Source organism: Macaca nemestrina, chromosome 17 (genome assembly GCF_043159975.1).
Source record: "Macaca nemestrina isolate mMacNem1 chromosome 17, mMacNem.hap1, whole genome shotgun sequence".
Lineage (NCBI taxonomy): Eukaryota > Metazoa > Chordata > Mammalia > Primates > Cercopithecidae > Macaca > Macaca nemestrina.
In genome coordinates this window covers 50808212-50822640 of record NC_092141.1, presented here as the reverse complement: position 1 = coordinate 50822640, position 14429 = coordinate 50808212, and the positions used below count along the sequence as shown (strand labels likewise).

The 14429-nt window shown below is 50.7% G+C and overlaps 1 protein-coding gene across 2 annotated transcripts in view; it reads right to left on the bottom strand.

The window, feature by feature from the left end:
- Positions 1-14429, bottom strand: part of LOC105476821 (ring finger protein 43) — a 73540-nt gene that overhangs the window by 9410 nt on the left and 49701 nt on the right. Inside the window, exons 3-9 of one of the 2 annotated variants that reach the window (XM_071082870.1) lie at positions 10961-11063; positions 7995-8069; positions 7744-7875; positions 7004-7108; positions 5127-5288; positions 4493-4595; positions 2161-3516 (exon numbers count right to left, since the gene is read on the bottom strand). In XM_071082870.1, coding sequence (XP_070938971.1) covers positions 2161-3516; positions 4493-4595; positions 5127-5288; positions 7004-7108; positions 7744-7875; positions 7995-8069; positions 10961-11063 — 2036 coding nt within the window. The remainder of the gene's footprint in view (positions 1-2160; positions 3517-4492; positions 4596-5126; positions 5289-7003; positions 7109-7743; positions 7876-7994; positions 8070-10960; positions 11064-14429) is intronic. The other variant, XM_071082871.1, reaches the window with a different exon arrangement.

The following is a 14429-nucleotide window of genomic DNA, read 5'->3' as shown; positions in this document are numbered from 1 at the left end:
AAAAAGAATAAGCAGGGACCTGGTTACCTTTTTGGAGAGAAAGTATGAAAGCAAATGGCCATTACGCCAGTGGGACAGGACAGGAGTCATGAGAGATGCATTAAGGAAGGAGAGAGACCAGGTCCAAGTGCAGCGATCAGGAAAGGCTTCTTGGAAGTGGGGATAAATGAGCTGATTCTGTAGGAATAGGTAAGAATTAGATTTATGGGAATAGAGGAGGCAGGAGTATATTCTGGGCTACAGGAACTACAAGAATCGTTTACCCAGTTTGGCTAAAGCATGGGCCTGGGGAAGGTAGGGAAGAGAGTAGAAAATAAGGTTGAGAAGGAAGCTGGGGGCTGGCTGGTGCAGGAACCTTTGAGGCCAAAGCAGGTTGGATTTTTCCTCTCTGTGGGCAAAACAGAACATTTGAAGATTTCTGGACAGTTTACTGTAAGGCAGATGACGCTGGCAGCAATAGGGAGGGTAGGTGAGCAGTGGAGCTGTGGCGCATAACTCTATGGGACATACTGGATGGGCAGCACTCAGTCTTCGAGGCCCTGTAAGAGGGAAGGAAAGAGCTGGGAGGCTCCTGCATGGATCTTTAGGGTATACCTAAGACACTGGCAGGGCCGTAAGTACTGGACTTGAAAAAACATGATAATGCTAGCTAAGATACAGTTAACAGAATCTGGCACTGATTAGATGTAAGAGGCAAGAAAAAGAGAGGCACTGAAACTAGTTCTGAGTTTGAGAGAAAAGGGAGGTAGTGGTGTGGTACTGGCAGCACTCAAAGTACACACACGATAGGGTCTGAATGGAACCACAAACACATAGCCAAAGCTTGCAGTACATGGCTCTCTCCCCATGGACCTGGATGTCCTGATTGGCAAGTTCTATGTCCCCAGAGCCTAGTCTGGAACCTAGCACAAAGCAGGCATATAGTCAGAAGAAAAAAAAGGAGGGAAAGAGGAAGGAAACAAATAAATGCATGAATGGATGAGAGCAGCTCCCAGGTCCTGCATGAAGAATTCCTACACTGAAGAATATTTCAGGACCTCTGGGTCACCTCCTGGGGTGGAAGGGCTCTAGTGAAGGCTGTATACAAAGAACTGTGTCATCTGCACAATGGGGGAAGATGGGGAAGAGTAGAAGGTAGAAGGTCCTGGGTGGAAAAGAGAGATATGTGGGCAAGTAAATACCATGTTAAAGTTGAGAATTTACATGATCACCATTTGTTATAGTATAGGGATGCACTGAATCCCCAAGAAATTAAGGTCAGTCTTATTAATCATGATGCGTCAAAGGGAAGTCCTCCTGTTGTTTTACCACAGGGGAAGAGAAGAAAACCTAAGGCCGTACAGGGCTGCTGGGGACCACCTGTGGTTTCTCTCTTTTTTCTCGTTACTCACATAGCTCTTCCTATATAGCCTCGTATTATGGTTATGTGTAATTATTTCTACTATAGCTCTCCCCAAGGAACACTTCTTGGCCTTCTTTGTATTTAGAACTAATACTGAGCTGTGAGCATTGGTAGAACTAAACCAGTTATTAAAATATAGAAACACTTATGTTTGAGCTGCTACCCCAGACCACTCCAAGTGCCTCTTTTTTTTTTTTTTTTTGAGACAGAGTCTCACTCTGTTACCCAGGCTGGAGTGCAGTGGCACCATCTTGGCTCACTGCAACTTCCGCCTCTCAGGTTCACGCGATTCTCCTGCCTCAGCCTCCCGAGTAGCTGGGATTATAAGTGCCCACCACCATGCCCGGCTAATTTTTGTATTTTGAGTACAGACCGGGTTTCACCATGTTGGCTAGGTTGGTCTTGAGCTCCCAGCCTCAAGGGATCCACCCACCTCAGCCTCCCAAAGTTCTTGGATTAAAGGCATGAGCCATCACACCCAGCCTTCCAAGTGCCTTTCTGATGCCTCAGCCACACCAGCACCTCCCTGGGACTTCTCTGTGATCTGCCAACTAAAGGGGTAGCACCTGGCAGAGCTGGGATGTTCCTGCACTCTAGTCAGCATGATATGCTGTCCTGATGGTTAAGTATTTTGGTTGTCACCTCTGCTGTATCCTTCTCAGCTTCCATCAACCCTTTGTTGGCTGACTTCACCTGTCCTGAAATATGCAGCTCTAGTCTCCTCTCCCTACCACATCCACTTCCCCCTGAAAACTCACCAGGCTGGGCCGACAGCACCTGGCAGTGTGGATGAGGGCATGGTCTGCCCTCTGCGGTGTCAGAACTCCATTCAGAAGGCCCCTCCCCAGGTGGATGTGGTTCCGAGGACCGGTGAGGAGTCAGACACAACCACACTGGCTGTGAATTTGAGTAACAGGGGCCTGGAGTTTCTGGTAGTAGCCTCCTGTCTAGGCCTGGAGGTCCAAAGATCAAGGGGTGTGCCTCTGGGGACCAAGAATATGCCACGCTGGGGGTGAAATGGGGAAAAATCTGGCAAGCTGGGTGCACAGTTGCATCCTGGGGCCGAGAACCAGGGGTGGGCTCGGAGGGACACCCCCGCCTTTTCCTCTGTGGGTGTCGGGCAGACAGGCTGGATTTTTGCAAGTTGAAAAGACTGCTGGTACTGAGGCAGATGCTGGAGGCTTCAACTGGGCCAGGGGCTGGCTCAGGGAGGGCCCTGGGGCGCTGTGGGTTAGAGAGCCGCCCCGAAGGGACTGCTGAGTTGGATCTGGTGACATGCTGATCAGGAGAAGCTGGCTCCGGCTGGGGCTGTGTCCGAGGAATAGGAGGCCTGGACGAGGGGACCCCAGTTTCTGGGCCAGGCTTCCTGCCATGCCACTGGCACCGCTTTTTGTAGTGGTGGTGCCGGTGGCGGTGGTAGTGGACATGGCTGGAAACCTGGGTTTCCCCTGTGGGCACCACCGAGTCCAAGGAATGAGGCCGAGAGGTCACGCTAGGGTGCATGTCCACTCGCTGGGGATCCCCTTCAGGGCTGCAGTACACTAGGGAGTCGAAGTCACTGCTTAGGGAGCTGCAGAAAGTAGAACTGCTTCCATGGACACCCTGTAGGCTGATGTCCGTGCAGTTGACCACGGAGTCACTCGAAGAGCCATGACAAGGCCCTGAGCTGGAGTCACTGGCTGGCCCATCTGCCAGGTACCCACTGCGTTCTGTGCAATAGCTTTCTCCAGATCCACTGCTGTCAGGGGGCCTGGCCCGGCGTAGGGGCACTGGGCGAGCAGCAGGGTGCTGTGAGGTGGATTGGAGGTGGCTCAGTCCCCAGCCTTGTGCATAGGGGTGCTGGGCCCCTGCCAGGCGCTGCTGCTCTCCTGGAGCCCGGGGATGTGCAGCTCTGGGGAGGCGGTGATGCCGAGGGCCCATGCCTGGCTCCTGGGATGGCAGGAAGGGACCAGGTCGTGGAGGCCAAGCCACTGCACTCTGGGAAGGGCCCAACAGGTAGGCAGCAGGGAGGTGGTAGTGGGCATGGCCAGGATGCTGGCGAATGAGGTGGAGTCTTCGACCTGGCTCTTGGTAAGATCGAGAGGGTCCCAGGGACTGGGAAAATGAATCTCCCTCTGGAAAAAAGAACCAAGAGCACAGATGTTTAACTCTACAAACCTACAGAAAGACATGGCTGTAGCTAATCTATTTGACCCTGGGTAGCCTGTGAGCTCAGAGTTTGGGGGACCAAGGACGTGCCTAACCTGCCTGTGCTCTGGGACTCCTTCGTTCCCTCCAGTCAGGCTGTCTGCCCGGGGAGGGCCACTGTGCGCATCAATCCCTCATCCTCCCATCAGCCATTTGGAGCTCTTTCACCCAGGGCCACTGCTAGCCCATAGGGCACCCATGGGTACCTTAGAAAAAGGGTCTCTTTTCTCAAGATATTTATTTCACTTTCATCTTTTATAAAATTATCTTAACATACTGATTTTGTTAGAATATGATATTTTATTGCCAGAAAATTGGAATAATAAACATATAAATGGCCAGATTTAGAATCAACAAACTTGCCATGAAATACAAATAATTTTTACAATAATAAAGATATCTACATGCCAGGCGTGGTGGCTCATGCCTGTAATCCCAGCACTTTGGGAGGCCAAGGTGGGCAGATCACCTGAGGTCAGGAGTTTGAGACCAGCCTGACCAACATGAAGAAACCCCATCTCTACTAAAAATACAAAATTAGCGGGGTATGGTGGTGCATGCCTGTAATCTCAGCTACTTGGGAGACTGAGGCAGGAGAATCGCTTGAACCCAGGAGGAGGAGGTTGCAGTGAGCCGAGACTGCACTCACACTTGCACTCCAACCTAGGCAATGAGAGCGAAACTCCGTCTCAAAAAATATAAACAAACAAACAAACAAATAAATTTACATTGTGAATGACCCTTCACCTCAAGTGAGGCACTCTGGAGCAGTGTACAGCCTATACAACTATGGTGGCAGTTCTGCTTTCTCGCCAGCTTCACGGCTGCAACCCTTTCCCAAAGGGAAGCCACATTCTAGATCTGTCTGCCTACACATGGGGGAGCCCTTGGCCCACCTCCTACCTATGATGTTGAACATGCAGAGGGGGCAAGTCCGATGCTGATGTAACCACGGGTCCACGCAGTTACGATGGAACTCATGGAGGCAGGAAATGACCCGTAGCTCCTGGAGAAAAAGAGGGGGTCCAAACCAAAGGTTTCTGTAGCCATAGGAATTGCCAGGAATCAGAACATCCCCCAACTCCCTTAGGCCTCTCCTTCTTGCTATTATCTACTTGTAAAAGACCTCACAGTAGAATAGGAATGGTATGAGCTTTGGTATCACATAGACCTGGATTTTGCACTTAGCTGCATGACTTTGGGCAAATTTCGTAACAGACAGTTTTCTGCTGTAAAATGAAGATAAATGAATCGAACCCCACCCTTCATTGCCATGGGTCTAAAATGAGATAATGCATCCAAAGCACCACTGCAGCCTGGCACGTGGTACACTCTAAACAAAAAATAGTGCTCTTTCACTGGAAGGTCAGAAAAGTGACCAAACCTCAGGCTGGTCCCTGATCTCTGCCTCATGCAGGATACATGGGGAAACAGATGTAGCCAGGGTACCCATACCAGACCCTAGGCCTGCCCACCCCTCCCCCAGCTTCAATCTCCCCAGGCTGGTCATGGAGGTGAATCACAAGACCTGCCTTACCTGCCCCTCAGAGAACTCCTCCAGACAGATGGCACACACAGGGGCTGAGCTGCAGCTGCTCCCTGAGTCTGGCCACTCACCCTGGGCCTGCCTGCAGCTGGCCTGGTACCTCCTGGTGGCCAGCTGGCTGATGGCCCAGGCTGTTCTCTGCTGAAGTGGATCCTGGGAAGAGGAATGAGGCTCAGATTGGGGCATGTCAGATTGGGGCATGGGCTCCCCTTCCCTCCCTCTCTAGACCCCAGCTTGGACTCCGTTCCCAGTCACTCAGGTAGATTACATGGCCAGTTGAACATCCTTGGGAGTTCGTCTCCTCGGAGCTCATATGTGGCTCTGCCAAGCATGCCAAGCCCTCCCAAAACTAGCCGGGTATGGTGGTGCAGGCCACCCACCTGCTTATACCATTAGCTTTTCTTCCTTTGATGACCCATGAGAAACTTTTTATCCAACTGCTGCTTGACATTTCAACTTGGATATCTAATAGGCATTTCAAACTTACATGCCTCATCCTCTTAACCATGGGTTAATCTCCGACCACATACCTGTCTTCCCCGTCTTCCCCATTACAGCAAATAGCAATTCCATTCTTTTAATTGCTCAGGCCAAAAATCTTGGTGCCATCCTTGAGTCCTTTCACACCCCACAATCAATCCATTACTAAATCCGTTGGCTTGGCCTTCAAAATGTACCCAGAACCTAACTATTGCTCATCACTTTAACTGCCACCTTCCTAATCCAAGCTACCATTATTGTCACCTGGATTCCTGCAATAGCCTCTTAGCTGGTGTCTCTGTTTCCAGCTTTGCTTCCCTGTAGTCTATTCTCATTACAACAGCAAGAATGATCATATTAAAACTTCAGTCAGATCGTGATGCCCCTTCTCTCACAACACTCCAGTGGCTCCTGTTTCACCCACAGTAAAAAATAAATGGCCTCAACAGTCCAATATAACTGGGCCCCCATCAGCTACTCTGCCATCTCACTCTGTTCCAGTCACAGCCTTCATGCTGTTCCTCAGATACACCAGACACATTTCTGCCTTAAGGCCTTTGCATTTACTGTTCTCTCTGCCTGGATCCCTTTCTCCTCAGATACCTGCACAGATCACTCCCTCTCCCATTTAGGATCTTTGCTGCAATGCCATCTTCTCAATGTGGCCTTCCCTGGACTTGATTTTTAAAATGAACCCTGTTCTGGCCGAGCGCGGAGGCTCACGCCTGTAATCCCAGCACTTTGGGAGGCCGAGGCGGGTGGATCACGAGGTCAAGAGATTGAGAACAGCCTGGCCAACATGGTAAAACCCCATCTCCACTAAAAATACAAAAATTAGCTGGGCATGGTGGCGCACACCTGTAGTCCCAGCTACTCACAAGACTGAGGCAGGAGAATTGCTTGAACCCAGGAGGTGGAGGTTGCAGTGAGCCGAGATCATGCCACTGCACTCCAGCCTGGGCGATAGAGCAAGACTCTGTCTCAAAAAAAAAAAAAAAAATTAACCCTATTCCCTTACATTCCCTTCCCACTTTGCTGTCAGCATTATCATTTTTTCTCCATAGTACACACCACCATCTAAAACATTATAGATTTTACTTATTTAGTTTGTTTATTGTCTGTTTTCTCCCTCTAGAATAAAAGCTCTTTGAGGGTAGGGTTTTTTGTCATCTTGTTCACTGTACTACCCTCAGCACCTGGTGTACTTTTTGAATGTTTGAGTAATATAAGGAGAGGCTGCTGGAAATCAACAAAGACAGATGCTGGGGTATTTCAATGTAAATGGTTTCACAGGTATAAAGGTGCCTTCCTCACGTACTCCTTCCTTCTCCCCACCCACCCACACATGCGCAGACGTTCACCACCACCAAAGACCCCACACTGCTCACCGGCCTGCTGTGGCGGGGGCGGCACCGGATGCGCAGCACCGAAGCCAGGATGATCACAAAGATGGTGCCCACCACTGTCAGAAGGATCCACACATCATAATCTGGCTGGGGAGTGAGCAGAGAGGGAAAGGGCCTTACTTCCAGGAGGAGAAGAGAGGGTCGTACTTCCAATTCGGGAGGAAACACAGAGGCCCGGGAGGCACATAGCTAGCTGGAGGTTCCCTTGAGTCCTCCATCTGAGGGCATAGGGAGGAACCTGCAAGTGGGATTAGGTGGGCCCTCCCTACCCAAGGGCACTCAGAGTGTCTTCCGGATGTCAGCTGGGAGAAGTACTATCTCAAAACCCATGTGCTTGGGGAAAAAAGAGAAAGGGACCCCTCTGCAAGGTGGGAGTTTCTTGCCAGTGAGCAGCTGGAAGAGGTTCTTGGCCAGTAGAGAAGCCCCAACCAGGGCTCGTGGATCAGGGGACCAGGGTTTCATTCTGGCTCTGCTATTCCATGCCATGAAGCCACAGAGCTGTAAAGAACTTTAGAACTCATCTGTCCTGATCTGTTCATTCTGTAGGTGAGGCCCAAAGATGGGGAAAACTTGCCCAGAGGCACACAGCTGATGGATGAAGTTGGACTGGAGGGTTTCCAGGATCTCTCTCAGTTCCAGGAGTCTAAGGGCTTTTGGTGGGAGTTGCCACAGGACAAAGTAGGGATAGTGCAGGGCAAGGTCTGGAGGTCTAGTGTGCTTACCCAGGCTGGGGGCTCCTTCAGCTCGATCCTCACATGGGCCTTTTGGTTCTTGTATACAAACTCCATCAGCTTCTCAGCGTCATTACCCCAGATCAACACCACTGGCCAGGTCAGCCCCAGCGGCTGCTGCAGCTACAGGGGGAAAGTGCCCACAGGACTGCTGTGACTTCTCCCTGCCCTTCCCTCTCCCCTGAGAGCTTTATCTTCCTCCATCCAGCCCCCTCCTTGAACACGCAAATGTCCCTGGGTACCTGCTCAGCAGCAGCTCGATCCTCAGTGATGTCAAAGAGGACAGCACTGGCTCCTCGCTCACCTGCCATCCGGGCCTGCAGAGGCACACAGTAGAGGTTGGGCTAAGGTCAGGGAAGGATAGAGCCCACCCACGGTCTAGCCTCACCCCTCACACATCTATCCCTTCCTAGGATTTTGCCCACACCACACCTCTGCACACTCATATCTACCTATGCAAGGCATCAGTGGGTCTAGGATCTCCTCTTCTGCCTCCTGAGCTCACTCAGGTCCCCACTGCCTTCAAGGGATAATATCTAGTTTTTCCTTTTGTAATAGAACAAATCCTTAAGGGGGGTTTACAGGGTGCCAGGTGGTGGACCTGGCTCTAGGACAAAAGACAAATAAGACACAGCTCCTGTCCTCAGGGTACAATCAGCCTGCCTTCACTAAGAGGTGTGAGCACCAAGAGCAGGAGTGACCTGCACGCCTTAGAAGGAGAAGAGAGAGGAAGAAGGGGACAGCAGAGAAGTAGAGCTCTCCTTCAGAGGGAGCTGGGCTTTCCAGGGCCCAGCCCTGCCTGCAGGGCATCTCCCCAGCTCAGGCAAAGGTCTAAGAGCCTGGGACAGCACTCTCACCCAAGGCCGCCATCACAAAGCCCCAGTCTCAGCCCATCTCATGGGCTCCCTCTCCCTGCCACACTCTACTTTGCCGAGTCCTTCTCTGGCTCCAATTCAAGGACTTAGAGGAGTCCCTGTCCAGTGGTTTATCTTTTGTCCTCTCCCTTAGGGCAGCATTAGAGACAAAAGTGGGGAGGGACTCGAAGGGCTAGTCCCAGATCAACACCACTGGTCAGGTCAGCCCCAGCGGCTGCTGCAGCTACAGGGGAAAGTGCCCACAGGCACACGTGCATGTTCACCAAAGGCTCCAAGAGCCAGCTTGAGGAAGCAGAATCTAGCCAACCAGGCAGAACAGATAGCAGCGCCAGAAAGAGAACAAAAAGCAGGAATCCAGGGGGTGTGCGTGGGGAGGGGAGTAAGGAAAGGAAGATAAGAGCTAAAGGTGGGGGGAGGGGGGAGGCACAACAGCAAACAACTAACAGGCACTGTGAGGAGTTGCTCCTGGCCTTGGCCTGGGGCCTCCCAGCCCAGCACAGCCACCCTCCAGCCTTCCTCCCTAGGGCAAAGGTTCATCTTCTAATGGCGTCAGGCTGTGATTTTACATCCCTGGGCACTGCCCCCACCCTCCAAAGTCTCTGGGGTCTTCCCACAGGCATTGAAGGAGTTAACCCTCCTGCAAGTAGTGGTGGCAGCAAGAAGAGCCAGTGCTGGGACTTACTCACAGGCTCAGCACTTTGATCTCTGCCTGTCTTCCCAGGGAGAGCCTGTCAGGGCAGGTCTCCTGCCAGGCAGGCTGGGAGCAGCTCCTCTCCTTGCTCCAGCTCCCTGCTCTCCACTCCCCAGACAGTGGCAGGGCCCAGGGGGCCACTCAGAGCCCACGGCCTGCAGGCAGAGGAGACACTCAAGTGGGGCCCCATTTTAGTCAGGAGGGTAACTTTCCTTCCTCCCCCAGGAGCTAGGCCCAGCCTAGGGCCCAGGCTTACCAGGCTAATTGACTGGAAATTCACAGGACCCGTCAATTCCAGAATGGAAGTGCTGAAGGAGTTGAGAGGTTCGTGGCTTCCGTCTTCCCTACTCACTTCCTCCCAGGAAGTCCACCCCATCTAAGCTACTCCAGGCAGGTAGAGACTTTCCAGTCTTCAGAACCCTCCTAACAAGGGTATGGGAGAAGTACCAGGGGAAAAGGAATCCCTGATAGGGAACCCTACTGGTGATCTCCTATTCCAGGGATTTGGCCAAAGGACAGGAGAGGTCACCCCAGTAGTCACAGAATTGGGACTCCCAGGCCTCGGTTTTCACATCCCTAGAACAAGACCCTGGACCCACCCTGGCCTGGAAGAGCATGAGGAAGGGCAAAGATTTTCTTCTTTGGAGATTTTGTTATTTCCCTTCCCCTCTCTCTTTGAAGAATTGGGGTAGGAACAGTGGAAGGCAATTACTGTGACATTCAAACACTCCAGCCCATTACCGCCCATAATTACAAAGTTGTAAAAGTGATCAAAGAGCCCAGAGCATTGGCCAACAGGGGAAAACAAACAGGACTTTCAGGCAGTGGGTCCCTGTGTCCAGAATTCTAGGAATAAAAAGCAAGATTTGGGACAGGTAGCAGTCCAATCTAGGGCTATCTATGCCTCCTGTCCACCTGCAGGAGAAAGTAAGTGGAGGCAAAAAGGGAAAAAAGTACTTCTTTGAGGACTGGAATTTGGAAAGCAGAGAGAGGATAGGCAGGCCCTCAGGACAGGAAGGCAGTTTTAGAAAGAATCCAGAGAGCTCTTTGGAAGCTTCAGAGTTGGCCAGCCCTAGGGGCAGCAGGCAAGGCTGCCACAGCCTCTAGCAACAGGAGCCATTACAGAGAGAACAATGTGAGTGAGTTGGCAATTCTGCCTCTTACTTGCAGGACTCACTGGTCAACTGCTGCATTTCTCTGGGCCTTAGATTTTCCTCTCCAGACAAGAGTCCCTATATATTTTCTGCTCATCAAAACTGAAACACCTACCGTGTCCAGGCCACCAAGCCAGGAAAAGCCAGGCCCTCCAAAACAGCTCATAATATAGTTGTGGAGACAAGGCAAATACATAAAGCTATAACGCTGATAATAATATTCTAGAGCACAAAGGAATAGAAATAGAGGTTTCCACACCTTTTTTCACTCCAGAAGGCTCTCCCCTCTACTATCCCCTCCACCAACACACACACAGACAATCTGGCACATATGTTCAATATAGAAAGCAGATAAAAGTGAGGCTGCTTACTTTGAGGTAGGGGTGGGGACAGGAAGGACCTTTGGCCTCTCCCTCCACCCATCATGTGCCTCCCTGAAACCTAGACTTAGCATTAGATGGTGTTGAAAGCATGCACAGACACCCTACCTGCTGGAGGCATGCCCCCAGGGAGGGATTTCTGCTCCTACTGGGCTGGCTGGGCCTGGGCTGGTCAGGAAAGATTCGGTAGCAAAGGTGAGATTCCTCTGGGCTTGAAAGTGAAGGATGAAAGGAAGGAGAAGGAATATAACCTTTGTTGAGATCCAGTGGCCAGATTGCCTAGGGTTGAATCCTGGCTCTGATACCAACTATTAACTGTGAGACTTGGGGCAAGTCACTTCACTACTCTGTGTTGTTGTTTTTTTTTTTTTTTCTGTAAACTGGGATAATAACAGGACCTAATCCATAGGGTTGTTATGAGGACTACATAAACGAATCCACACAAAGCATTTATAATAGTGCCTGGCACACGGTGTTGCTTAACTATTAGTTACTATTATATCAACTATTATCATTATTGTTATTATTGTTGAGATAGAGTCTCACCCTGTTGCCCAGGCTGGAGTGCAGTGGCGCAATCTTGGCTCACTGCAATCTCCACCTCCCAGGTTCAAGAGATTCTCCTGCCTCAGCCTCCCAAGTAGCGGGGATTACAGGCATACGCCACAAGGCCTGACTAATTTTTTTTTTTTTTTTTTTCAGACAGTCTTGCTCTGTCGCCAGGCAGGAATACAGTGATGTGTGGTGTGATCTCGGCTCACTGCAACCTCCGCCTCGTGGGTTCAAGTGATTCTCTTGTCTCAGCCTCCCGAGTAGCTGGGACTACAGGTGTGCGCCACCACACCCAGCTAATTTTTGTATTTTTAGTAGAGATGAGGCTTCACCATGTTGGCCAGGCTGGTCTCAAACTCCTGACTTTGTGATCTGCCTGCCTCAGCCTCCCAAAGTGCTGGGATTACAGGCATGAGCCACCACACCCAGCTCTTATGTCAACTATTATTAATACTACATGTTTCCTACATGTGATTTCATTTACTCCTCAACTCTATAAGACAGTCATCAGCCCCACTTCTGAGTTGGGAAACTGAGCCTCAGAGAAACTGAATAATTTCCCCAGGGTTACCAACTGAGAAGCAGTGGAGGCAGAATTTGTACCCAGGACCTCAGCCTTCAGAATGCCTGTTCTTTACTACCAGGTAGTGGCCTCCATGGTAAGAGAGGCAGGGCTTGCACCCATCTGCTTTTCTCCAGATCTAGCTCCTTCTAGCAGGCAAAAGGCCAGTGCACGAGTTCAGGCATAAGGTGATAAGACTCCGGCTTATCACCAGGATGGCTGTGGAGCTGCTAATAAAGAAACAGAAACCAATCTGGGTGACTGGACAGAGGGTGGAGGGGGTAGTGGGGTGGTGACAAGAATGGAAGCCTCCAGAAGAATTATGGTGAGGGTTTCAGAAAAGAGTAAGCGAGAAAACAAATGGAAGGAAAAATACCCCAACCTTGTTAACTACAAAAGCACGGAATGATGATGCCAATGATGATGACGGTAATGATAATTGTAATCATTTATTGAGTGGTTACCATGTACGTGGCATGGGGCTAAAAGCTTCCATCTGTACTGTCTCATTAAATCCTCCTAACTACTTATAAGTCCCATTATTATTCCCCTTTTACAGATGAGGAAATAGAGGCTTAGAGAGGTGAGCTAAAAAAGTCCAGGTCACACTGAGGGGAAGTGGAGGAGCCAGGCTCCAAGCCCAGGGCTATCTGGCTTGAGAGCCCCAGCTCTGTCATTGGTGACAATACCATTGGCACGAATAGGAAAAGCCAAAGCAGAGCTGCAGGGGATCAGTGGTTTCCAAATTCTTCCTCCCCTAAGACCCCATCTTTCCCTTATACCTCTCATGAGTCACATTTTAAGAAAAACAGATGTTCGGCTGGGAGCAGTGGCTCATGCCTGTAATCCCAGCACTTTGGGAGGCCAAGGTAGGCAGAACTCTGGAGGTCAGGAGTTTGAGACCAGCCTGGCCAACATAGTGAAACCCTGTCTCTACTAAAAATACAAAAATTAGGCTGGGCATGGTGGCTCATGCCTGTAATCCCAGCACTTTGGGAGGCCGAGGCAGGCAGATCACAAAGTCAGGAGTTTGAGACCAGCCTGGCCAACATGGTGAAACCTCGTCTCTACTAAAAATACAAAAATTAGGCCGGGCGCGGTGGCTCAAGCCTGTAATCCCAGCACTTTGGGAGGCCGAGACGGGCGGATCACGAGGTCAGGAGATCGAGACCATCCTGGCTAACACGGTGAAACCCCGTCTCTACTAAAAAATACAAAAAACTAGCCGGGCGAGGTGGCGGGCGCCTGTAGTCCCAGCTACTCCGGAGGCTGAGGCAATAGAATGGCGTAAACCCAAAAGGCGGAGCTTGCAGTGAGCTGAGATCCGGCCACTGCACTCCAGCCTGGGCGACAGAGCGAGACTCTGTCTCAAAAAAAAAAAAAAAAAAAAAAAAAAATTAGCTGGGTGTGGTGGCAGGCACCTGTAATCCCAGCTACTTGGGAGGCTGAGGTAGAGAACGGCTTGAACCCCGGAGGCGGAGGTTGCAATGAGCTGAGACCGCGCCACTGCACTCCAGCCTGTGCGACAGAGCGAGACTCCGTCTCAAAAAAAAAAAAAAAAAAAAAAAAAAAAAAATTTCCCAGGCATGGTGGCACACAACTGAAATCCTAGCTATTCGAGAGGCTGAGGCAGGAGAATCACTTGAACCTGGGAGGCGGAGGATGCAGTGAGCCGAGATGGAGCCACTGCACTCCAGCCTGGGCGACAGAGCAAGACTCTGTCTCAAAAGAAGAACAGATGTTCTACCAAACTAACTACATTTATTACTTACAATTTATTTTCTTATGAGATAACTTGTATTAACATGTTGAACTAATAGAATTCCTGCCAAAACAAAACCAACTATTTGAGGTAAGCCTGTGGAACCTCTGAAATATTGGAGGTAGCTCAAAGACTCACAGGCAAAGGTCTAGAGGTCCTGGGAGGTAGCAGGCCAGGGTGCAGCAGGCAAAAGAGAAGGCCCACAGCTGTGGAAAGGGGGCAGCCCCAGCCCAGCTCCCACCAATAGCAGCAAAGCTTCTCGGAACCCTTCTTCCCCCCCCACCATACACACACACACACACACTCACTATGTAATGTAGTACAGGCACTGGGAACTTGTTTACCAAATGAATAAATGAGTGCCATTTGCCCATATTTTGTAAGTTAAGAGAAATGAAACATCCAGAAGTAGGGCAGGTGCTGCAGCCTAACAACTCTGCTGCCATGAAGGCTCACGGCCTTGCAGAGATGCCACACTCCCCAGCTCCTCCAAGTGCATCCTGACCCCCTGCTTCCCACTACCTCTGGAGTCCCCTTCCTTGTCAGCATGGCCAGGCCAGGTGAATATCTTCACCCACATTCAGAATCCTGCCCAACATCCCTGCCTTCCATGGGATGAGATAAGAATCCAGGTGGTTTCCTTGCCCCCAGAAGAACCAGGATATCCACAAGGGATCTGGGCCTGAGACAACAAGCTAGCA